This window comes from Lissotriton vulgaris, chromosome 1_1, assembly GCF_964263255.1.
Source record: "Lissotriton vulgaris chromosome 1_1, aLisVul1.2, whole genome shotgun sequence".
NCBI lineage: Eukaryota > Metazoa > Chordata > Amphibia > Caudata > Salamandridae > Lissotriton > Lissotriton vulgaris.
Genome location: NC_141685.1, coordinates 1,026,922,145 through 1,026,948,305, shown reverse-complemented (window position 1 = coordinate 1,026,948,305; position 26,161 = coordinate 1,026,922,145). Strand labels below are relative to the sequence as shown.

The 26,161-nt window shown below is 45.5% G+C and overlaps 2 protein-coding genes across 7 annotated transcripts in view; one reads left to right on the top strand and one right to left on the bottom strand.

Moving 5' to 3' along the window:
• Positions 1 to 21,007: 21,007 nt before the first annotated feature.
• On the bottom strand, positions 21,008 to 22,646 carry LOC147748455 (uncharacterized; the record flags this gene model as incomplete). Its single annotated transcript, XM_086928267.1, has 2 exons — positions 21,008 to 21,969; positions 22,454 to 22,646. Coding segments are annotated over 2 exons (726 nt in total), but the record flags the coding sequence as incomplete, so codon positions are not given.
• A 2,119-nt stretch (positions 22,647 to 24,765) lies between these two features.
• TRMT1 (tRNA methyltransferase 1) overlaps positions 24,766 to 26,161 on the top strand; it is a 107,798-nt gene continuing 106,402 nt past the window's right edge. The window contains exon 1 of one of the 6 annotated variants that reach the window (XM_086961838.1): positions 24,766 to 24,883. The gene's annotated coding sequence lies outside the window, so the exon portion shown is untranslated. The remainder of the gene's footprint in view (positions 24,884 to 26,161) is intronic. The other 5 variants (XM_086961830.1, XM_086961844.1, XM_086961867.1 and 2 more) reach the window with 5 other exon arrangements.

The following is a 26,161-nucleotide window of genomic DNA, read 5'->3' as shown; positions in this document are numbered from 1 at the left end:
TACAACATGCATCCCTAACATATGTAGAATGTTAATGTTCTACGTTTATTTCACAACCGTAGCGTAATTGGCAGAGAAAACCACCCCAAAGCCCCGGACTTTCCTGCACTGACACGAAGTTCGCATGGAGTCTTCTCTTTTGATGTAAAGCCCTCGCTGCTGCATATGTGTCGCCTGCGCTGTTCTCGGTCGACCTGTGGTGTCCCGTGTGAAGTAGATACAACAAGGTATGCCGTGCACGTGCTACCTCACAGCCACAATTGCGGGAACTTTCATGGAAGCACCGTTCGCACCTATCATGCACGCAAGTCACCCACAGCAGCCAGCGAGCCCCTTCTGCAGAAGCCTGTCCTAGAAATGCTTTGTAGCTTTTCTTAACACCATCAGTGCTGCAGCAATTCCCCTCCTGTGCTGAGAGCCTTTAAGTCCCATTGTTCATGACGAGCTAGCTCGTCATGAGCACACGAGCAGTGTACTGCATGACGAGCTGAACTCGTCATGAGCATCGAAGGGGTTAAAATAGACAGCCTGTAAATAAGGTCTGTGAACTCAATTGAAGGTGGTTGTTTCTGAATTAGTCAGCCCTCACAAGTCTGTCAGCCTACATGATAGTACATACATTGAGTGTCCACTTTACCACCAGACAAGACAGATTAGAGCAATAAACAAGGGTAATTAGCTCAGCTCGAGAAACACACCATCCGCTACGCACACACCGGACTTCCAAGAGCTGCTAATCTAACTCTTCAGAAAGGCACACACACAAAAAAAACAAGTCCAGACCATAACATCATGGAACAGGAGGGAGCGGAAAAAGAGCTGGAGGGGAAAATGCAAACAATTTTAAGGTTCATTTTGATTTCTGTGCACCTAATAAAGCAAATCCTGGCTAAGTTATCAACTGAGCTACCTCGAGTGGCCCTTGCCAGATATCGGATTATTCAAAAGTGCCACAAAGGGGAGTGAAAAACGACAACAAGGCAGATTGTTTGTCAGAGAATTCTTGAAACATGTCTCGTTACAAATTTCAGTCTGTCATATCGGTTTGATTTGACAGGTTCCCAGGGAGTAGGAAGGAACAAAAAGGGGGCGATTTTTTTTTCCTGTTGTGTGAGGCAGGGGACAAAAATATTACACTGTGCATATCTGCTCATAATATGATCTTTGTATAAACCGAGGGACTGCACTTGCCTTCTGAACAACTGCACAACAGGTGCAAATTAAAAAGAAAACGGCGGCAGAGCCAGGCGCACAGAATCCGCTGACCTGGTTTGAATACCAATTGACGGGGGAAAAAACCTTTTCAAGAGGTGTGACCACAAGGGCTTAGGCAAGTTCGGGCCAGGTAATGCCAGCAGAACTACAAAAAAGCAGATATTGCGGCCTGCCTACCGGAGCTGTGTGGTCCAGATACAAGTCCTTTATTGGCCACAGAGGTTTAACCATTTCTTAGCAACAAGGAGAAGATTCTTTACAAATGCCCAGGGCGCGGAGACAAGATGAGGTGGCTGCAACAAAGGTTCCTGAGGCCTGGGAAGCTATCAGCCAACCTCCTAAAAGTGATGTCTGGGTGCAAGTGGGAGGGGTGGGATAGTGCAGCAGAGAGCAGGGACATTCCCTTGCGGGAGCGAGCGTGACGATTGCTGCCATATGGTGCGGCAAGCTCCCGCAAGGGAATCGCCAAACGTGCACGCGTTGCATTCAAAGCAATGCAATGCTGTTGTGGGCGCGCAAGAATAAATAAGATAGGATGGATAAATTATAATACTTTTATTTGTCTAAATAAAGGCCCACAGGGAGCCAGCAGAAGGAACGCACTCACTAGCACAGTCACCGAGGCATCTGCCCGGTGACAGCAATGACGTCACTTATATCATCTCCGAACATTCGGAGATGACAGTCATGACGTGCACATAATAGAAATAGAAAACATACCTAACATTCTATACTAAGTAACATTACAACATCTCCCTTTTTCACCAACAGAAACACGAGTATGATATATAAGATGATTACATTTTCAGTCCATTACATAGTCCTCAAAGCGTTTGGGGACTCTGACCGCTCTCCCACATTTTGACTGAACACCTGAGGTACTAGGGCACTCATTGTCCGTCATAGAAGCACTGAGAGTGTTATCATGTTCATCTGACAGTATTGTCTCTGTACTATCGTTGTCATCAATCCTAGTACTTGACCTTGCTATAGAACCCCTTTCTCTCTCTCCTTTCTTTGCAGAGGATTTGTTGATATCCTCAATACTTGAATAGCTTTCGTTGCCTGACACATTATCCCACTCAAGTATACTCTCGTCCAACCTTTTCTCTTCTTCTTCTTCTTCCATGTTTCTTAATATGAGCTTTTCCTGCCCTTTTTTCAATGTTACAATGTCGTCCTTGCTCCACCATCCTTTTCCTTTAGCTAAAACTGCCCCACATGTAGTCTTGCTCACTTCTACAGGCTCACTGAATTTAGTCTCCCCCTTAGTGACTTCGGTGGGTTTTCTTATTAAAATCCAATCACCTGGTTTTACGTTCTTTTCTTTGGCTCTATTCACCATGTCTGAATATCTCTTGGTCTTTTCTTGTTTGTTTACAATGCGCTCTTTGACCTTGACTTCACTGTCATTTATTACTTCAGAATTACCCTCTTCATTGTACCATTCCCTGAACTTAGGCGTAAGTATAGTTACATTTTCTACCTCTCATCAGATAAAAAGGTGTATATTTTGTTGTTCCGTTGGGCGTGTTATTGTATGCATTTATTTTCTCCCTTATGAACTCTTTCACACATCTCTTCGATGCGATGGCTGATTGGATACCTTCTTTGGTGAATTTATTTACTCTCTCCACCGGACCGTTGCTTTTAGGGCTATACAGAGGTGTCTTCTCCTGTTTGATTCCAGCGTTTGCTAAAAATTCTGTCATTTTGTGCGGAACCAACTGAGCACCATTGTCTGAGACTAAAATCTTAGGTTGCCCTTCACTTGCAAAAATCTTTTCCATGAATTTTATTACCACATCTGTTGTTACAGTATTAACAAATTTGTAATGTATCCATTTTGAATAATAATCCGTTAGTACAATTAGGTTCCTACAGTCATCCTGCAGTATGTTGAATGGCCCTGCAAAGTCAATAGCAACTTTTGTCCATGGACCATTAGGTATTTCTACCCTCTGCAATTCACCTTTTGAAACATTCCAGTGTTTGTCAGACTTTAGGCATTGTTCACACCTGTCTATGTAGTCCTTTACCTCATTGTCTACTCCTGGCCACCAATAATGCATCCTCAGGACATTTCTTGTGGCGGTGCTGCCCGGGTGGCCTCTAAGCGCCAAAGTAATTATTTTCTGTCTTAAACCTGCTGGCGGTATGAACAGTTCTCCTCTTTTCAAGAATCCGTATTCAATGGTCAGTTCATCATTTACCTGCAGGTAGCTTTTCAGTTCATTTTGTACATTTCTGATGGGGGGCCATTTAGATTTTACATGATCCATCACATTCAACAAGGTACTATCTTTTTCCATGTTTTCCACCCATTCATTTTCCCTTACACATGGTAGTTGCATCCACCAATGCCACTACGCATTCAGTATCATCAAGTGATTCTTCTACTTCACCGCCGATTGGCAGGCGGGACAAACAGTCGGCTCTACAGTTCTTTCCACCTTTTATGTGCCTTATTTCAAAGTTGTACTCTTGTAGCTTCGAGAGAAGCCTTATCAATCTTGAACTCGCCCTGCCATTACCACGTCCTTCACCATCCATCATGTAAATTAGCGGTTTATGGTCAGTGACTAACATGAATCTTCTTCCCCACAGATAGTCTTAATTTCTGCACAGCCCAGGCGCATGCCAATGTTTCGCGTTCTATGGTACTATAAGGACAATACATGACCTAAGTACTCTATTTTGTTCGTCATAAACTTGCACTTATTCCTTGAGACGGTCATTCCTCTCCTTTTTAGGATGCCTAATCCCTTTTCTAGAATTTTCAGGTGATCTTGTACAGTCTCTGAATGTATTAGGATGTCGTCTTGGAATGCTTCTACCCCCTTCATTCCACTAAATAAGATGTCCATCAACTTCTGAAAAACACCTGATGAAGAGGCTAATCCGAATGGCAGGCGCATGTATCTATATGCACCAAATGGTGTGACAAATGTTGTCAGATTCTTTGAATTTTCTGTTAGGCATACCTGGTGGTATGCGGCTCTCAAGCCGATTAAGGTGAAATATTTTGAACCAGTAACTGATTGCAGTATATCTTGGATCCTAGGGAGTGGGTGGCAGTTTACTATGATGTTTTTATTTAAACTTCTGAGGTCCACACACAACCTTAATTCACCTGTTTTTCTCTTTTTGGAATACACTATAGCCGAAACCCATTCTGTGTCATCTGCTTCTTCAATCACTCCTGCATTGCTCAATTTAACCAAAACCTATTTCAATTCTTTCTTTATTGACAATGGGATGGTTCTCTCCTTATGTTTGCTAGGAACAGCTCCATCTTTTAGTTTTATTTCGTGTGTAAAGCCTTTGTAACACCCTATTCCGTCCTTGAAAACATCCTGGTACTTTTCTATGGTTTATTTAATACACTCCTGGTTGTCGTCTATGCATACACTGTTCACCCAATCCCCGCTTAAAACTATAGGATCTTTTGCACCTGGTCTTAGTAACATTCCTAATTTCGCCAAGTCTCTCCACCCAATTAGGATTCTTCCTTTTTCTGCTACATAGATTTTTGTTCTTATCATTTTGCCTCTAAATGTAACAGTATCACAAAAATATTCTAGCATATTTATGTCAAAAGCCTATGGGTTCACATCAGATTCTACTAAACTTACATTTTTCCATTTTTCCTCATATATTTTGTCTGATATAGTTGTGATTGGTGAACCTGAGTCAGCCATGAATTGCAGCTCAACATCACCAATCTTCGCATCTCCTATCGGTCCTTTAATTTTCCCTTCTACCATATCTACATACAAAATTATGCTTGCACACATTTCTTCATCACAGTCTACCACAGTATTAACATTTACAATACTGTACGTTTTTTTTGTTTTACATAGGGCTGTGTTGTGACCAAATTTCTTGCATTTTAGACATTTCTTCCCTATTGCAGGACATGTTTTGCAATCTGCCAAATGCCCTTTTGAGCCACACCTAAAACAACTTAATTGCTTTCCTCCTACTTTTTTCTCACTCCAACCTTTTTCATAACTTTTGTTCTCATTTTTTCTTTTGTCCTGTAGATAAAACACATTAGTGTTACCACTAGCATTTGACAACTCTTTAGTAGACACCATTGACCTTTCTATTCCTTTTGCGAAATCTACTACCTCTTGTAATGTTGTTTTTTTACACGCCAGTAGCCTTTCCTGTACTTTTTTTGAACAGCAATAAAATACAATTTGGTCTCTGATGTAAATATCAGTCATGTCCTCAAATTCACATTCTTTTGCAAGGACACGTAAACATGCTATATATTCTTCTATTGTCTCCCCTTCGTGCTATTTTCTTAGCGCAAACTTGTGCCTCCCCACCATTATGTTGCTTTCTTCATCAAATGGCAACTCAAGTCTTTTTACTGCTTCCCGGTACTCGTTTAAAGGTACAAAACTTCCTGGGGGGGCTCTCATACTCGGGCAAACTATTGAACACATCCTGCCCAGCTTTTCCTAAAAGTTCAAACAATAATGAGCATTTCCTCTCTGCATCGTATCCTTTTCCGTCTATGGACACAATGTAATTTTCAAATGCCCTAATCCATTTCTTCCACTTCATGACGGGTTTGCCTGGTTCATCAAGGAAAAGTGGTGGGACACATATGTTACTGCTCTGTGCCATATTTATTTCCAAAAATAAATAAATAATAAATAAATGCATGCACGTTTTTGGTAGCAAAGCTGAAGCGATGGCTAAAGGTCTTTTCCTATGTAGCGCATTCACGCTGCGTAGGCGAGACCTAAAAAGGGTCCGCCTGTGCCAGGGCACAAAAAAGAGCCCGATAAAGACCCATTTCGAGCCCCCCTTTAACAAACTTCCGGTGCTCAGCACCGGTGAGACTTGGCCCACTTGAAGCCCTGCATGCATGCAAGATTGCATCAAACGTATCCCATGACAGTTCCAGCACCACTTCTCCTACTCCAATCCGGGAGTAGGACAGGCAACAGTAGAACCTACCTAGGCCCCAACGGGCAGTCGCAGCCCTCCTACGTTTTATGATTTTATGTCAAACGTTCCTAAGAAGTATTTCGACATTGTTTATTTACCGCAAAAGCACGTGCTGAATCCCCAGCCAATGAGAATGTCGGAAATCTGAGCTTGCTGCCTCCAGCCAATGAAAGCGTAAGAATTCTGTGCAGCGCTCTTGTATTTGCTGACCTACCCGCCAACCCGCCTATAGTGGCTTACTTTACATCTTCCGAGTTCAACCTAGTCGCGTTCGAATCGAATCATATATTCAGCACTGGAATTGGTTGGTATGCGACCCGGACGCACTGAAATGACGGACGAATGGTCTCAATTTCTGCGAACTTAACACTGCTTTTATGGACGGTTAGTGTAAGTAGCCGGCAGGTGGTTTCTTTAGGTTTCTTTGCATTTTTTCACAACTTTACTGCTAAAACGGAGCTGGTAAGCAGTACTATCTCGAGTACAGCTGAAGAAGATTAATAAAGCTTATTCATGGTACACATGCAACAACATTTTCTCTTCAGTTTGCATGGATAACCTGGGTATACAGTGGGACACGAGGGCAGAGCGTTTAACGCCTGGTCAGGGGTCTTGAGCGATAAATAAATGCAATTTCAATAAAATGATTAAAACTTATACGGCAATCAGGAAAAACCACCACCGCCATAAGCGGTAAAATCAATGGGGAAACGGAAAAAAGCAGACCAGACTCCAGAGAGATGACCAAATTCATTTTGCATATTTATTTTCCCGTCCTATTCATTCAAGATGCATCGCTTATGCGACTCCAATGAGTTCAAAACTCGGCAGCCAGAGCACTGGTTGGACTTCCTCGTAGATGCTCTGCCAGAGCCACCATTAGAGGCCTACACTGGCTTCCGATTGGCGCACGGATCCAGTTTAAAGCAATTTGTGTGGCGTTTAAAATCCTGAAATGCAATAGCCCTGTGCTGCTGCGGCCTCTCCTAACCCCATACACTCCCCAACGCAGTTTGCAGTCACTGGGACAACATCTGGCGATTGTACCCAGGACAAAACTGTTGTGCCAGAGGCCGCTCCTTTCAGCTCCTAGCAGCAAAATTGTGGAATTCCTTGCCACCCTCCATCCGTGGTATTGAGGACACACTTACTTTTCGCAAAGCTATCAAGACCTTTCTTTTTCCACTGTCCTAGGGTTTGTGATTTCTGTGGTCAGCTCTCTGTGTAATCTGTATACCCATGTCAACAAGCATTTACAATGCAATGGTTTTGCCTTTGTTAAAGTTAGAGCTATTGGCATTGCTCGACATTATTTTTATTTATGTTTTTTTAACATAAATAAATGGCATTGTCATTTACAATGCCACTAGCTTTATCTCTCGCAAATGACACACACAAACACACACAGAGGCCCCCCCCCCCACACACACCCACACAGAGCCCCCACACACACAGCCACACAGAGCCCCCCCCCCACACACACAGCCCCCCACACACACAGCCACACAAAGCTCCCCACACACACAGCCACACAGAGCCCTCCACACACCCACACAGAGCCTTCCACACACACCCACACAGCACAAGCAGGCAACAGGGGCACACGGAGGCACAAGCAGGCAACAGGGGCACGAAAACGGAGGCACAAGCAGGCAACAGGGGCACACGGAGGCACAAGCAGACGACAGAAGCACGAAAACTGAGGCACAAGCAGGCGACAGGGGCACCCGGAGGCACAAGCAGGCAACAGGGGCACACGAAGGCACAAGCAGGCAACAGGGTCACGAAAACAAGCACAAGCAGGCAAAAGGGTCACAAGCAGGAATTGTAATTTAGACGGGGCTGAAGTGGAGAACGCTCAGTAGGGAAGTAGTGCGGCTGGTGCAGTGGTAACAGGCCGAATGGTGAGAGGGGCTGTCTGCACCCCAGTTTGGACAGTTTCCACTACCTAACAAGGATTGGTGGGCGTACTTCTTGCTTGCTTTAGGGCTGTTACTTCGGGGACGCAGTGCACGCTCTTGCCTGCTGCCGCCGGGACACGACAACAGGCAGGGAGGGGACAGGCTGGGAGAGGGCAGGTTGGGAGAGGGCAGGCTGTAAGTGGACAAGCTGGGAGAGGACAGGCTGGGAAAGGTCATGGAGGGGACAGGCTGGGAGAGGGCAGGCTGGAAGAGGACAGGCTGGGAAAGGGCAGGGAGTGGGCAGGCTGCGAGAGGGCAGGCTGCGAGAGGGCAGGCCGCGAGAGGGCAGGCTGGGAAGCAGAGAGGGTCTTAACTGAGAAGTCTGCCAGCGCGGAGCTCTCCGGGGCGCAGAGCAGCAGCAGGGCCCAGCAGAGCAGGGCGGGGGGCGGCAGGGGCTCGCAGAGGTGTCTCCTGGGGCAGCCGCCCAGGTCCACCATGGTGCGGCTCCGAGCCCCAAGCAGAGCAGCAGCAGGGCCCGGCAGAGCAGGGCGGGGGGCGGCAGGGGCTCGCAGAGATGTCTCCTGGGGCAGCCGCCCAGGTCCACCATGGTGCGGCTCCAAGCCCCAAGCCTCTGGTGGTGGTGCTGCTGCGCTCTGTAGCCCATTTAACTTACCGGGCACTCTGGCGGGGGCTCCTTGCGACGGCGGCAATCTCTTGGGCACTTCTCCGGTCTCCCTCTTCGGCATGGGAGACCGGCAACGTCCTCCGCTTCTCCCGGGGCTCCCTCCAGGCCACGGGAGCCCAGTGTGGGCCGCCATACTTCTTCTCCTGGGCCGCCGTCCTGCCGGGGGTTCCTTGCGACGGCGGCAATCTCTTGGGCACTTCTCCGGTCTCCCTCTTCAGCATGGGAGACCGGCAACGTCCTCCGCTTCTCCCGGGGCTCCCTCCAGGCCACGGGAGCCCCTCGTGGGCTGCCATACTTCTTCTCCTGGGCCGCCGTCTTCCTTCTTCCCCCGGGCTGCGGGGGGCGGGCACTTCCGGCCGGCCGCGCTGATGTAAATAATTAATTTACTCTCTTAATTTCTATGCAGATAAGTACTTAATCAATAATAACTCAATCGAAATGAAGGAAAACAGAGTCCGTGGTGTAAGAGTTTCTAAGGGTTTTATTCCTCATAAAGGAATCAGGATATCATGTTCTGACCACCACACAGGATGTCAGAAGGGATAGATGAGCGCGCTGTCGTTTATTGACAATACATAGCTTATATACTTGATTTACATCATAATGTTCAATGTAAGAGGCGTAACAGCTGAGAGAAGACAAGATAACAGTATACACGTGGTGCTAGTACATCATCAAGAGGCGTAAACTAGGCGTGAACTAGGGTGTGTGCTAGAAACGTCACTGATAGGTGACGCAAGTGGGTGGCACCAAGGGGTGGTGCTAACAGAATGTTGCAATGTCAGCAGAAATCGGAAGCTTGGATGCGCGCGCAGCTGCATGACGTGTGATAGACGGGGTGCAGGGGACTTGACATTTACACTGGCGGAAAGAGACAGAAGTCTGGCATGTCAGATCAACTTGTGCTTCTATCATATCTGATATCTGATGTTTAGGAACTAAGCTATCTGGGCAGAAAGGTCTCTAGAGCAGAAGCTATTCTATACTTGCTGTGAGTGCGTGTATAAGCGCCTGAGTGTCTGTATGAGGAGCGTGGGGGCATGGGGCCTTCCATGGAAGCATGGCAACAGAGGCTATGAATTACTTGCATAAAGACAGGTCGGCCCTTTAGCCCTGTAGCTGAGGAAGGATGTTTACTGAAGCTAGCAGGCTGGAATGTATCTTCGGGGAGGAAAACAGATAACTCGAAGATTATAGTCAATCTTGGCAGGCAGCAGGCTGAGCTGAGCACGGAGGGCCGCGCTAGAAGTAAGTCAGAGTTCACGGGTACGGGGGCTGCTTGGGCAGAGGCCCTCGCAGTCAGAAGCCAGAAAAGAGGCTCGGTGGCAGAGATTCAGGGCCTACTTTCAGCCAGGCTGAAAAACGTAGGAGTACACTTCAAAAAGACGTTGGCATAGCATACTTAGGAACGGACCATCAAACCCATTCATGGTGGGTCTGAAAGAGGACAAGTTAACGTTGGACGCAAATGTATTTGCGTCTTCATAGCTGGTACAGGAGGGAAGTTACATGCACTTTTAACTCGTACATGGAGTCGGTGGGGTACTCGCTAGGGAACACAACATGACCATAAAATTTATATTACCTCATTCCCTCCTTGTTCCCTACGGACCCTTCATGATATATCGATCCTCATAAATCGATCAGTTTGTTCTTGTAACATTATATGTTCGTCTTTCTTTCTTTGACTGTTTGAGAGGCAACTGGAATGTTCAATGCAGGATGTGGCACACAGTCCACATATCGCTGGCCCACACTGCAGGCACAGGCAACAACTGAATACTATAACAAGGCCAATGCCTAGGAAGGATAAGATCTTCCATCCCCAAGCTGTTAACGTAGTCCAGAACCAACCGGACCAAGTCCAGGTGCCTGGATTCTGATGTATCTGATTTGCAATTTTATGTAAACGGGTGATAGCTTGATAGACAGATGGTGCGTTTTGTGGAATGAAAACACAGCAACTTGACCCGATGACCTTACAGGCTCCACCTCTATCTGCCAAGATGACGTCAATCACAAGGCGATTTTGAAGGACAACAGTCCGTATAGCAGACTGCTCCTCTGTTAAGCTACCTAGAGCGGAGGCAGTTTCGTTCACTACTGCTTCGAGTGTTCTCGTTAATCTGCGTATTAATTTACTGTTTTGGACAGGCCCTAGGAAGAAAAAGAATCCTTTATTGAAATCAGTGTACTGTTCCCATGCCGTTTCTGTGTAGTCGACAAGGGGAATATCTCTTTTGGGTCTATTCGGTGCTAGATTCGTATTTCTATGGTAATCAGGGGGAGCTAGAAAAACAGGTGGCAGGAGGAAGGCAATGTAACAGGTACCATCCCAATCTGGAGGCAAACGTATGTATGCGGTATGACCACAAACAAAGTAGGAATGACTGATAGCTTTAAAGGACGATTTACCATGGTCACTGAACTCGACCACAGTAGTGCATTTACTATGACCTACGTGTACTGAACCTTTCTTGCTAACACATAATTCACCTGTGACTGGTAGTACTAACATATGGGGCAGAACTGGAGCAGTTTCAGATTCAACAGTGAGGATCATAAGGCTAATTGTGTAATTACCTAATCCATATACTTCATTTTCTAGATCAGTTCCTATTCGAGTGGGAAGTCCCTCTTTATCAGGATAACAGACGTTGAGCAGGACTAAGTTCAAGTTTCCCCAAACCCAGCCCCCATTGAAAACAGCAATATCAGGATCTAAAGAATTAATTATTTTAAACCATGCTCCACAGGAGCCATTGTGAGTGAATGGGTACGGAAAGAGAGGCAGAGCTCCCTTGTAATTCTGGTAGGGAGGGAGTCGGCCACATATCCAACAGTCTGTAGCATTATTTGTCTGATGGGAATGGTGTAACATACTAATGAATGTATTGTTGCGCAGCGCAAGTCTGTAAGAGAGTTCATGTGCGGGAAGTTCACTAAAAGTGTGTTCAGCAGAGACATTGTAAGCAGATTGTTCACGCCTGAAAATAGGCCAGTACATAGGAAGCAGAATGCTGGCAATAATAATTAGAATACTCAGAATAAACATGATTATTAGTGTCACTATGCAGTGACTACGAAGTGATTTGCAATATGTTCTTCTCTTTTCCTCTCTCTCTCTAACTCGATCTAGGGGATACATGTCAGAAACTATTTAACCGATTCACCTAGGGGAGGACTTAAACAATTAAACTGTCTGACTTGCTAGATCGAAGCTTCATACGGTAAAGTTCTTGAGGAGTCTTTTCTCTTTTAGGCACAGTAACGTCTTGTGCTTCAACACAGTCTTTGGTGGGGGTGGACGAGTCAGAGTCCTGTTTCAGTCCGTTTTTTAGTTCATTGCATAGTTTGATGTGACTCGTGTGGACCCACCCCTTTCTCCCCTCGATTTTCACGGCGGTCCTGGTGGTAAGCAGAACGGTCTTTGGAGACTTCCAGCGGGGCTCCAGCGGACTTTTCCGGTCGAAATTCCGGACGAGTACCAGGTCCCCTGGACGGACCTCATGCGCCTTTACATCGGTGTTGTCAGGGAAGGCTGCGGCAACCTGTGAACGACATGATTGGAGTGCAGACATCAAGGAGGCAAGGTAATCTGTCAACATGTTACAATCAATATCAGTGATCTTTTTCGGAACGGGCGTCCCCCACATATTCGGCGGTCTGCCAAAGACCACTTCGTACGGGGATAGCCCTGATCTCGAGTGGGCGACCATTCTCATGTAGAATAGTGCCACGGGCAGGGCGACTATCCAGTCGACCCCTTTTTCCTGACAGATCTTGGCAAGACGGATTTTTAGTGTCTGATTATGCCTTTCTACAAGGCCAGCTGCTTCGGGATGTCGGACACAGTGGAACCTCCACTGATATCCTAGCAAGAGGGAAACTTGTCTCATCAGCTCGGACGAGAACGGCTGTCCGTTATCTGAATACACGACACGGGGCAAACCGTACCGTGGGAAGAATTCACGAACCAACTGTCTGGCAGTGGTCGGAGCAGTGTAGTCTGGGACTGGGTATGCTTCGGTCCAGCGGGACAGAGCACAAACAATTACAAGGACATACTTAAATCCTCTACAGCTATTCATCTGGATATAATCCATCTGGAGGACTTCAAAAGGGTGATCGGGAGGATGAAATCCACCTTGCTCAACAGGGACACTTTTACCTGGATTGAACTGACAACAGATCATGCAAGTACGCACTTTCTGTTTTGCTGCTGCTCGTAAGTGTTTGTTGTACCAGAGATTCTGTAAACTGTCTAACATGGCTTTCTCTCCAAGATGGGCAGGACTATGTGCTGTATTTATCATGACTTGAACCATTGAGTCGGGGAGAAACCATATAGATTTTCCCTTCGTCACCCAACCTTGATCTGTCTGAATCCCTCCTAGTTCAGTCCATTTCTTTATCTCCTCTGGAGTAGCATGTGTCTGGATATCAATTACATCTAGGGCGGGATCTCTAACTGCCATACACTGGGTCTGGACTATTGTCTTTGTCACATCAGTAGTCTGGGTGTGAGTCAGTGCTGTATGTTTTGCTGTCTGGTCTGCCAGGTCGTTACCCTGGGAAACAGAATCTGTGACTTTAGTATGTGCCTTACACTTCATGACTGATATGCCCGAGGGCAAATGTATTGCTTCTAACAGTGCTTGAATGAGGGGGCCATGTTGGATCTTGGCCCCATGGGAAGTCAGAAAACCTCGTTCTTGCCAGAGGACTCCGAAGTCGTGTACAACTCCGAAGGCATAGCGGGAATCTGTGTATATGTTAACATTTCTGTTCTTGGCTAGAATACAGGCTCGAGTCAGAGCGATGAGCTCTGCCGCTTGAGCAGACAGTGTGTCAATACGATGTGTTTCTTTAATTTCAGTTTCAGTGGTCACGGCGTACGCGGCCACTAATTCTCCTGTACTTGTTCTCATGCATGAACCATCCACATAAAGTGTCAGGTCTGGATTTGTCAATGGGACATCTGTTAAGTCTCGTCTAGGCTTAGTTACTGCATTAATTATTTCTATACAATCATGCGGAGCTGGATCTGTCATAACTGTAGGTAACAGTGTTGCTGGGTTCAGGATGCTGCAACGTCTGATTTCTATGTGTGGCTGGAATAGTGTTAATTCATAACCTGTCAGTCGTGCTATAGTTAAGTGTTGAGTCTGGGTTCTGTTTAACAAAACCTCTACAGAATGTGGTACTTGAACTGTTAACTGATGACCTAAAACAATTGAATCACTTTGTCTTATTGCTAACGCTGTTGCTGCTACTGACTTTAAGCACGCAGGGAGTGCTTGAGCTACTGAATCCAATGTACTAGAAAAATAAGCACAAGGCTTATGTGAACCTGCTTGGTCTTGAGTGAGGACAGACAACGCTGTGCCATCACGTTCTGTAACAAAAAGTGTAAACGGTTTGCTGTAACATGGTGTCGCTAAAACTGGTGCTTGGCATAAAACTTTCTTTAATTCTTCAAAAGCTTGTGTGTGTTCCTGAGTCCAAGGGAGGACAGTCGAAGTCGCTGCCTCCTGTGTCGTTAACTGGATGAGTGGTTTAGCTAGAAATGCATACTGGGGAATCCATTGTCTGCAGTACGAGGTGAGGCCTATGAAGGCCCGCACTTCCTTTTGTGTCTTGGGTTGCGGCATGTTCACAATTAACTGAATGCGATCGGGAGTGAGCTGTCTCCCCACTTTGGACAGCAAGTGACCCAAGTACACAACTTGCTGAACACAGAATTGTAGCTTCGAAGGAGACACCTTGTGTCCCTTGTCGGCCAGGAAATGTAAAACTGTCAGTGATGCTTTTTCACATTCGGGCTCACTTCGTGCGGTGATCAGCAGATCATCGACGTATTGTAGTAAAGCGGTGTTAACTGGCATTTGAATACAATCTAGTTGTCTTTTCAGTGCTTGACTATAGATGCTGGGGCTTTCTGTGAATCCTTGAGGTGCGCGCGAAAATTTGAAACTGCGTCCATTTAAACAGAATCCGAAGAGATATTGGCTCTCTGGATCAATAGGCACGCTGAAGAAGGCGTTCTTGAGATCAATTACAGTAAAGAACGTTGCTTCTGAATCAATAGCAGTCAAGAGAGATGATATATCGGGGACCACAGGATACTGTGGGATAATGCATTTATTCAATTCTCGAAGATCAATCACCAGCCGATATACTGGCGGTGCATTGGGATCAGTACGTTTAAGAATCGGAATGATGGGTGAGTTACAGATATTGGAGTCGGTCTCGACGACCACTCCTTGGGCAATGAGCTCTTCAATGATTTTCAGTAAAGCCGCTACAGCATCGGGTGGTAACTTGTATTGTCTGATTCTGGGTAATACAACACCTGCCTTGAGGGTAACGCGGTATGGTGTAATGTGCATACATCCTACATCAGTTGGGCCTTTTGCCCACAAGTAATCAGGTACATTTTTCAATCTGACGTCAAACTCACGAAGGACGTAATGACCCTTGAAATCCCGCAGAAAGAGTCTAACCCCCTCCGGGGAGCAGCATATTATAGCTCCTAGAGCCTTCAGTGTTTTAATTCCTAACAGATTCTCCGGACACGATTTTGTTAGCAACAGGTCTGTAACGCGTGATAATGGACCCACAGCCAGGGGAACTGGTTCTGATACTTCATTTACAATAGGTTGTCCTGAAAAACCAAGGGAAACATTTTGTGAGCCTGAGAGGGGTGCCCCTGGAACTTCGTCATGACTTATTGTAGTGCGACTTGCCCCTGTGTCAATTAAAAACTTTCTATCTTTCCCCAATACTTGACTGTGTACATAAGGACCTTCTTGATCTACAGGAATCTCGATAAGAGGCAAGCCACCTTCCCTCTCTAGGCTGTTTCATGTATATCGGGAATATTCGGGGTAAGCAGACTGGGCATACTGGTACATCTGTTGTGAGACTTGCTGAGTTGCAGCAATGGGCTGTGGCTGTGGTACTGCTACGGTCTGTGCTGTCTGTGCAGATGCATGCATGGGCTGTGTATTCTGTGTAGACTGATGCTGGTTATGGTCTTGTCTAGGCGGATGCGGTCTCTCTTTAGTTTTACCTGTCGCTATGTTATGTTTCAGAACTGCACATTCGTGTACGTAGTGACCTGGCTGCTTGCAATAATTGCATGTCCCTTTAACAGGAGCTGCAGCGTGACTTGTCTGGGTCGTACCTTTCCTGTGACTGTCGGATGGGACCGTCTGGGCTACTAACATTTTCATTTTCGTGTCTTTCATGCGCTTCTGTTCCTGATCTTGTTCTTCCCTAATTCTATTCTGGTGATATTGTAACATTTGTAACATCTGGGATGGCGTATTTGCTTGCCATGTACTCTCGACTTTATACACTCTATTTTTAACTAACGGTAGGGAATTCTCGACTAACTTTGATACAAAAAGATGTGGGTACGACTCGCTACTTGGCTGGAGGCCACTATTGATAATAAAACATTTCTCGAATCTTGAATAAAAGTCGCTAGTATCTTCATCATGTTTCTGTTTACAGGACGAGATTGCATCCCAATCCTCCTTTCTAGTTGTCAATAATCTGGGCAGGACCTGTACTATCAAACCTGGTAATGCTTTAGTTTTGTCCCCAAGGCCTAACCCTGGAACCCGTTTTTTCTCTTCGTCTTCTATTTCTGCCCAGGCAATCTTTGTGTCTCCCACCTCCCATTCCTTTTCCTTTAATTTCTCGAATATACCCGTAGGCAATAATACTTTCAACATTTTCATGATATCATCATATGTGTAGTCCCCCATTAATAACATGTCTTTAAGCTCTCTATGGAAACCTGCAGGGTCTTTATCATGGCATGGTACTAATTTCTTCATTTCTAACAGTTCTAATTTAGTCAGAGGCGTGTGCACATACACGCGTTTCAAAACCTTGTCCTCACCCATAACAGGGTGTACTTCTCGTAAGGGGTTCTGACTTTCAATACCACCCCCGCACTGCATATGGTACATTTTCCTTTCTGGAGGTGGGGCGGGGACATATTCAGGACTTACAAAGGTATCATATCTGCGTCGTTGTTCTAGAATTATTTGAACTAATTTAGTGCTTAGGCCTCTCCATCTATCCATCAGTAGTGCTTCTAGTGTCTCATGTAAGGGACCTGGATCGGAATAATGTTTTCTGTACTTAATGAGAAGGTGCTGAATCATATATACCCCTGCTAATTTCTGTTCGTCGGGGGAGAGGTTCAGAAATGTCTGTGCTACGGTGTCATCATTATATATGTCTGCATTTTCGGCCCATGATACCGCTGATCGGGCTAATTCTTGTTCATCCATAGAATTGAGTACATGGTACCCCACTCGATCTCGAAGCCGTTTATCAGTTTCCTGGAACTGATGCTCAGCAGAATTCGGATTCGTTAAGGCAGAGAAGAAAACTCTCTTGCTTTCTGGACGGATACCCTTCCTAAGATAAGTTCCCTTACCTACATATGCTATAGTGCTTGTAGTCGGTTCTAGTTCTTCAGATTCTTCTTCCTCCTCGGAGGGAACCTTTTCTTTCTCTTTCTCGTGTACTGCTATCACTGCTTTCTTAATCTTTTTATACATGGCCTCTATGCAATTTTGTCTGTCATGTTTTCCATCAGCTATATTTTGACCCCACTTGTTCAATGCATCTAATTCACTCTGATCTGTTCCGGGCCTGTCTCGTTCTCTTATTAGACAATTTATGAAAAATCGTAGTATCAGTGCTTGCATGTTAACTTTCTGTTTCTCCAGGGCATCCTTAATACTGTCGGGGTCCTTTCCCGTTTGAACGAACTCATATATTCTATCTAGGCGCTCCTTCATTCCTGCATAACATAACAAACTATCAGTAGCAGATCTTAACCGTAAAGACGCTAATATCATTAAGTCGTCCTGTCCAGGTTCTGGATCATATCTACAAACTGACATATTTTCTTTTAGTGCATCAAGACGGGATGAATTAGAAGAACGGGGGGATCTGTGCGTAAGAGGACTCTGCATACCTCTGAGATTTAATCTGTGAGTCGGTGGCGGGGTCTGGAGACCCACGGTCGCACCTCCTGAAGCGGAAACTTGGGCATTATCTCTGTGTGTAGTCAGTATCTGAATTTGTCTTTTAGTAGGATCTGATTGAAGTGGTTTCGGCAGATCAGTTTTAGGTGAGGGAAGTGGCGGAGCTGGCGGAACGGAACTAGTCTTTTTCGGTGTCGGCTGAGAGTGATCTTGGGGGGCAGTACCACCCCCGGCCCTGTCAGTAGGCAGGGCACGAACAGGCAGATTGGTGTAAGCTGGCGCTACATCTTCGAGATATGAATTTAGGAATATGTCTTTAGTAGTCTTATGCATTACTTTAGTTGGAACTAATGGTGACGGCAAATTTTTCGGTATTTCTGAAATGGCGTCAGGGGTACCATCGGCCAAAAGATACATGTTGTTCACTTTGCCATTTTGGATACGATCTATTTGTTCTACTTTTACTCGAATTCCCTCAGTAACTAATTCGTTTTCTTGGGCCTTTTCTGATTCTTTAAGCCTGTCTTCTCTACGGAGTGCTCTATCAGCACGCTTACGTGATTCCTTACGCCAAAATTCTATGGCGTCTTTCTGAGATTGTCTAGCTTTCTTTTTCCGTAATATTTCTTCTACCTTTATGATGCACTCGGCATCCCATGTTCCGTTAACTGGCCATCGGTATCTTTCCTCTAGGTGCTTGGTATAATCTGTCCATAACTCTAGATACAAGATGGCGTCTATGCCATGCTTATTATACATGAAATTACCTGGAGTGTCCCTAGGGGGGATTGGAATCTCTTCCTCTAACATCCCTTTCCTAGTTCCTATCTGCTTTAATTTGTTAAAAAACGGCATTGTGCCTACTTGATACTGAAATGCTTGATCCTTAATACTTAATTTCGCCTGTAACTATTTAAACAAAAAAAAACACAATAATGCACAAAAACAATCACATTCATACCACGACATTAATCACATGAAACATTTAAAGACATAGCTAACTTCCCCCTACTCTGAATGTACCGCTCAACGATACAGATACACTGCTGTAACAGTGCAGAAATTCGGAATACTTTATATACTGCTAAACAGTACAGATACACTGCCTAAAAACAGTGCAGACCGGACTTGCGTACCCAAACCCGTCTAGATACGACCCAGCAATGGTACTCACCGGGAAGCACGGAAAACAGAAGGCCTCGGAAAACTCGACTGGACTCGACTCGGAACTTCGGAAAACTTCGGAAAACTTCGGAAAACTTCGGAAAACTTCGGAAAACTGGTGGGCCTCTTCACACCTCGGACCTTGCTTCCTTCGGCTGGGCTCTGGTCGGGATCCTCCGCACTCCTCACCGCCTCGTCTGGGCACTGATCGCAGTCTTCGTCACCTCCGTGTGTCAGAGGGGGATGCAGGAAATCCTGCCAGTACACGTGTGGTCCGTCTAACTGATGGCAGGGGACACGGATTGCAACGCACCTTCCGGCGCGTGAGGTGGGGGAGGGGTCCCTGTTCGGGCGCCAAAATGATGTAAATAATTAATTTACTCTCTTAATTTCTATGCAGATAAGTACTTAATCAATAATAACTCAATCGAAATGAAGGAAAACAGAGTCCGTGGTGTAAGAGTTTCTAAGGGTTTTATTCCTCATAAAGGAATCAGGATATCATGTTCTGACCACCACACAGGATGTCAGAAGGGATAGATGAGCGCGCTGTCGTTTATTGACAATACATAGCTTATATACTTGATTTACATCATAATGTTCAATGTAAGAGGCGTAACAGCTGAGAGAAGACAAGATAACAGTATACACGTGGTGCTAGTACATCATCAAGAGGCGTAAACTAGGCGTGAACTAGGGTGTGTGCTAGAAACGTCACTGATAGGTGACGCAAGTGGGTGGCACCAAGGGGTGGTGCTAACAGAATGTTGCAATGTCAGCAGAAATCGGAAGCTTGGATGCGCGCGCAGCTGCATGACGTGTGATAGACGGGGTGCAGGGGACTTGACATTTACACTGGCGGAAAGAGACAGAAGTCTGGCATGTCAGATCAACTTGTGCTTCTATCATATCTGATATCTGATGTTTAGGAACTAAGCTATCTGGGCAGAAAGGTCTCTAGAGCAGAAGCTATTCTATACTTGCTGTGAGTGCGTGTATAAGCGCCTGAGTGTCTGTATGAGGAGCGTGGGGGCATGGGGCCTTCCATGGAAGCATGGCAACAGAGGCTATGAATTACTTGCATAAAGACAGGTCGGCCCTTTAGCCCTGTAGCTGAGGAAGGATGTTTACTGAAGCTAGCAGGCTGGAATGTATCTTCGGGGAGGAAAACAGATAACTCGAAGATTATAGTCAATCTTGGCAGGCAGCAGGCTGAGCTGAGCACGGAGGGCCGCGCTAGAAGTAAGTCAGAGTTCACGGGTACGGGGGCTGCTTGGGCAGAGGCCCTCGCAGTCAGAAGCCAGAAAAGAGGCTCGGTGGCAGAGATTCAGGGCCTACTTTCAGCCAGGCTGAAAAACGTAGGAGTACACTTCAAAAAGACGTTGGCATAGCATACTTAGGAACGGACCATCAAACCCATTCATGGTGGGTCTGAAAGAGGACAAGTTAACGTTGGACGCAAATGTATTTGCGTCTTCATAGCTGGTACAGGAGGGAAGTTACATGCACTTTTAACTCGTACATGGAGTCGGTGGGGTACTCGCTAGGGAACACAACATGACCATAAAATTTATATTACCTCAGCGCTAGGATTGGCCGGACGGTCACTTCCGGGTCGCCGCGGGCAGCCCGTCTCTAGCTCAGGCAGGCGGGTGGCGAAGTTTCTGGAGGAGTGGGCTCCCTCAGCTCACGGGAGCCCGGCAGAGCGCCCGCCATGGTAGTGCTGGTGGCCGAGGCTGCTGCAGGGCCCCGCTGCAGCGGGGCGGACGGAGGCGGCGGGACGCAGGAAGAGGTGGCCTGAGCTGCAGCCTAGGACTCGTGGAAGGGGCGCCGAGTGCCGTCAATGCTAGAACAGATTCGGGGGCGTTCCCGAGGGCTTTTGGCTGACGTAGCGTGACGTCGTTGAAAGCCAAAAATTCTCGGGAACGCCCCCGAATCTGGCCTGGCATTGACGGACAGGCCCGTCTTCCAATGGCTAGCCTCCATTTATGGAGCTAGCCAATGGAAGACGGGGGCCGTTCCTGTCTCCCCTACCATAGTCATTCGGTTTTGCCAGGCAAAACCTAAAAAGGAAGATCATCCTGGAGTCATTCTGGACTCATCTGATGATTACAGTCAGGCTATTCCTGCAATTATCTGGGGAAGTCATCCCAAGCCATCCTGAAGTATGCCTGTAGGACAAAAAATGTAAATGTGATGACGAACCTAGACTCATCACAAAAACTACAGTAGGCTGGTGTTCTGATGACTTCTTCTGGCAGGGAGTGATTACCTTTTACAACTCCACGAATACTAATTGACAACTTCAGGATGAGGAAGAATTACTCCAGGATGGGTTCTGGCTAATTTAAGGATGACTGTCAATTATTCCAGGATGATCCTATAACCAAGTGGATTACTCTGGAATGATCCCATGACAATTTCTGGATGAATGTGGATTATTCCTGTATGATCCTATGACAGCTTCAGGATGGCTATTGATTACATCAGAATGGCCCCACTATATTTTCAGAATGAGTGTTGATTACTCTAGGATGAAGTGGTGAAAGGGAGGCTTGTATTTGTCCTTGATATTTGGATTTAAGCGGGGACTCCAAGACAAGTTCATTTTCCCGGTCTGATGCGTCATTTTTAGTTGTGGATTTTTGATGATGGACACTAGCCATCCCTGCTAAAAGGGCCAGGTTTTCAAGTTTCTGCAAATTCATCTGCGAACTTGCATCACCAGGCTGAGAAGTTGTGCTTTCAGCATGAGCTTTGTTACCAACTCTTATATAATCCAGTCCACTCTGCTTGGCTTTTTTGCCCTTGCATCTTTTCTCTGCAATTTCTTCCTCTTGTAGTTCGCGTAACACCCTCTTAAGTCTACCAGCGCTTCCCCGATTGCCACAGTCCATTAACATCTGCTTTTTCTCCAGTGCCCTTTGAAGTAACACCTGTTTTAGACCCTCTGTTGTGCCAGAATAGCTTGCAATTATCTCTTGAAAAATATCCTGAATCATTAGACACCATTTCTTCACTAAAAAAAAAGCAAGAGAAAAAAAAATATATTTACATATAAACTTCAAAACAGAAAAGAACACATTGACCACTTGCAATATATCTTCACGGTCTAGCCATAATATATAAATAAAGAGGTATTGATAATAAAGGACAAATGCACAATCTATCCATAACCAAGTAAGTAAGTTTTCCTTAATAGACAGTACACATTGTAAGCCTGAACTTGAACCTCCTGAAAAAAGTTGCCTAAATAAAAGTTTATCCAAAACTGGCTGCCTTATAGTAGTGCCACAAGCTAAACGTTTCAGTCCTTTTCATAAGTGTTACATTTGTCTCTGGAGAGCAATCCAAGGCATATGTGGGGACATGCATATTCATTTTTACTGTCCATTATTGGATTAATTAATCACAAATGTAGGTTTTTACTGAAACAGGTTGGTAATTTGTACCATTATCCTGCAGTTGCAAACTTATTATAAAGGTTTACTTATTGTGCTTACCAGATGATTGGAACAGAATCATAGCTTTAAAATCTCTCTCTTCGGTGATTGGCCGACCAGCTTCATCTACATTTTCAACCAGCCATTTACAAAGAACTTCCCCGGGATTGTCCAAAAGCGGGAAGTCACCATCTTTTCGAACACACACAGAATGATCGCAAGTGAAAAACAGGGACGTTGAATGAAGCCATGATTATGTCCTACTAGATATAAAAATCAGGAATTAGTTTGTGTGTGGTTAAAGTTTCAGAGGTAAAATACAAAGCATATCAAACTGATTAACAGATTTAATTGGAGAAAAGCACCCCAAAAAGTACACTGACCTGGTGCATTTTCTATCTAATATGCCTAGATTTTGGACTACAAAGTGTTTGGGCATGCACTGAAGGCCATTGAGGAAATTACCTAATAATCGTCGTTATTTTTGGAAAGCCTGAGTGTATGCTTAGGTCTTGCTGCTCAGGACAAATAGTAATAGCAAAGTAGAGGCATTATGAGAGAACTAGAAGAACTATCAATAAGTGTATCAATAAGTGAACTTTCACACTAGGGTTTGTGACGGGAAATCAAGTTACCTATCCCCACAGATACATAGAGAGTCAGATGCCTGCTACCCTCTGCCCACCGGCACCCCCAACATGAAAGGACAAGCGTTAAAAATGCAATAGGTTTCACCTTTTATAAAGCTAAAGATATTAGCTTTGCTAGTAGTATTGTACGTTAATTGTGCAATATGTAATGGCTTTATAAATTAAAACAAAAGGCATTACAATGGCAAATACATAAAGCAAAAGCATTGGCATAGCCAATAGGTCTCCCCTCTGGGACCTTATAAGTGTTTTGCCAGAGGTGTTTGGAAGTTTGGTAAGAGATGCAATTTAACATAAAGGGATCCCATACCTCGTTGACACATGCAGTACCCGCAGTTCAAACGAGAAGAGGGCATGGGGAAACCTCTTATAAGATCTCAATCAATGGGGAAGGCACGCGTTACTGCAACTTGTGCGTGCTTTCACCTTAATGCTAGAAGGGAGGGGGGGGGGATGAGAAAGAGATATTAATGTGATTTATCTCAGGGCTCGATCCCTCTGCACTTTAGCAGTAGGTCAGGTTGTAACTGGATAATATATGGCTGGGATCGATAGAGGCAGATGTAACAAGAACTGCTTCATTTTTACAGAGATCTTAGCGGTCAAGGTAAATTAGCGCAAACAGGGAATACGTAATTGGCCCTATCTAAATAATATATACAAAAGAGTTAAAAACATGGCATGCACATGGAACGAAACCAGAATGATAGCCTGTTTTGCGAAAGTAGATATTGCAAGATGTTGGAATGCGTCGGACTACGTTTCCTAAATAGGGCGTAAACCTCAATCGCCACAGGCAACCAGGCCTTTCAATTACACAAATAGCAAACAAAATAAGGAACCAGCATTACAACGGCTAAGTTATTTGAAGCATTTATCCTTATGCTTTGAAACGCATCCAGGAAAACTGCCAGTGTTTTAGAAGATGTGCTGCTCTGCACACTACACAGCTTGGGGAACGTGCCCAGGATTCAACAATAGAGCACACATTCATTTAGTAATGAAAGCTCACTAAAAGTTGCAAGGACCCAATTAATGCTCAACAATATACAATATTCACATAAATAAATGTGTTTAGCCTTCTTTTATTGACAACTTTTCAGTAGATCTAAAACTGTTCCATTTGGTCGAGAATCTTGAATACACGCAGGTGCACTTGGAACCAACATGGGACCTACAATATACGGGCAGTAATTTATTTTTCCTTACGGCGAAGAACTTGCTGTAAAACACATTTTTTAGGCTTTTTGCAATTTTCCACAACTTGCACAGGCACGCACTACGTCACACATACAGAAAAATACACATGCCAAAACACAAAAGGTGCATATTAAACAAGCAGGCAGGCTGATACAGACAAACATCAAACACACTTAATACACACACACTGCAACGCAGGCATTAATTATAACACGTACGAAGCACACACATGCAGGGAGCTGCGTCTGAATTTGCCCCCTTAATGAAAACTCGTGCTTTCCGAAAAATGAAGAAGCTGGTCTGGGACGGAAGCCTGGACCGAGAGCGGAGGATCGATGCTGCTCTTTTTAACAGCTCCTGCACTTACGTGAGTATACGCTGGAATCGATGAAGGAAGAGGAGTTGGAAAAATAAAGAGACCGATGCCAATCCACCTGTCCCTTTAATGGCCATTGCACTCACGGCAGTCTTCGTTCTTGCCGCAGAACAATGACGTCACTTCCGGCGCTCCCAGATGTGCGTAGGCTTTCGCTAAAGGAATTCACCGGCTTCCGGCATATGAAAAGGTGAGAGAGCTGCTCTCCATTGAGGATCTGCGGTTCGAGTCCCAGCCAGCCGGCAGACTGATGGTTTACAGTAGGTGATTTTGGCATTGTGTTCGAGGAAGCTGTGCTTTTTAAAAATGTATTTTAGTGTTGTGATGGAGTGAATTCGGCAGTCACCATGACGACAACGCTTGTTTTCCTTTGCAAGACCTATTCCTCGGGCCATGAGCAGGTCTGTCCGCAGTTGTTTAAAGAGTCTAACAATCGGATTCCACTAAACATTGGGGCAGATTTATGTCCGACTTGCGGCGCTTTTGCGCCACCGTTGCTGTGACGTAGCGGCGGCGTAAACCCTGCACCACGTTGCAACATACTGTTGAACATGTAATTGTAAACATTATTGCGTCCGTTGTTTATTTCCATGCCAGTACGTCACCATGTTCCATCCAATGCCTTTAGAGCTATATATGTGACGTTATAGCTGTCATCTAGCATATGACAGCTATTACGACAACTTGTTACATGCTTTTTCCCTGGCTCCCCGTGGGCCTTTATACCCAATAAACACAATTATAATTCATCCCCTTGCGGTGTTGTTATTGGCCCCCACTACACATACTTACATCGTGACGCATCTATGGAGATGCGTCACGGTGTAAGGCCCTGCGCCACATGAAACCTGCGTCAGGTTTCATGTGGCCGTTTCCACGCAGGAGGGGGGCGTTCTGTCGCAGGAACGCCCCTGAAAAGTGACTCAGTGAAATCTATGAGATTTCACGGAGTCACTTTCCCAACGCTGATGCGTCAAAACCCTGCGCCTGCTTGAAGCAGGCGTAAGGCTTGACGCACCATGTTAACAGATAGGGCAAGTTGGCGCAGTGCTGGAGTTGCGTGCCGCATGCAACACACCTTCAGCATTGCGCCAACTTCACTCCCTAGATGCGACACGCATCTGTTTATTCCTGCGCCATGGTGCGCCGCATTGTAAATGCGGCGCATCATGGGTGGCGCAAGGATAAACTTGCGTGTCGTATGTTTCCTGGTGCATCTCTGCTGATTTGCAGAGATGCGTCAGGCAACATACATCTGCCCCTATGTGTTTATGGAAATACTCTATGAAGGAAGTGCAGCCTGGGGGTACAGAAAGTATCATATCACAGCAGCGCCTCCCGGCATTCCGCATTCATAAAAAGTTTGGGGGTTTGTAGGGCTTTTGGATTTTAGGACGTACATGGTCATTTTAGGGTTGAGGGTGGGTTTGTGTTTTGGGGGGCCAGGTGTAATTTAAGGGTTTAGAGCATGTTTGGGTTTGGGGTGCGAGGGTTAATTTTAGGGTTTAGGGTGTGTTTGGGTTTTAGGGTACAAGGGTTAAT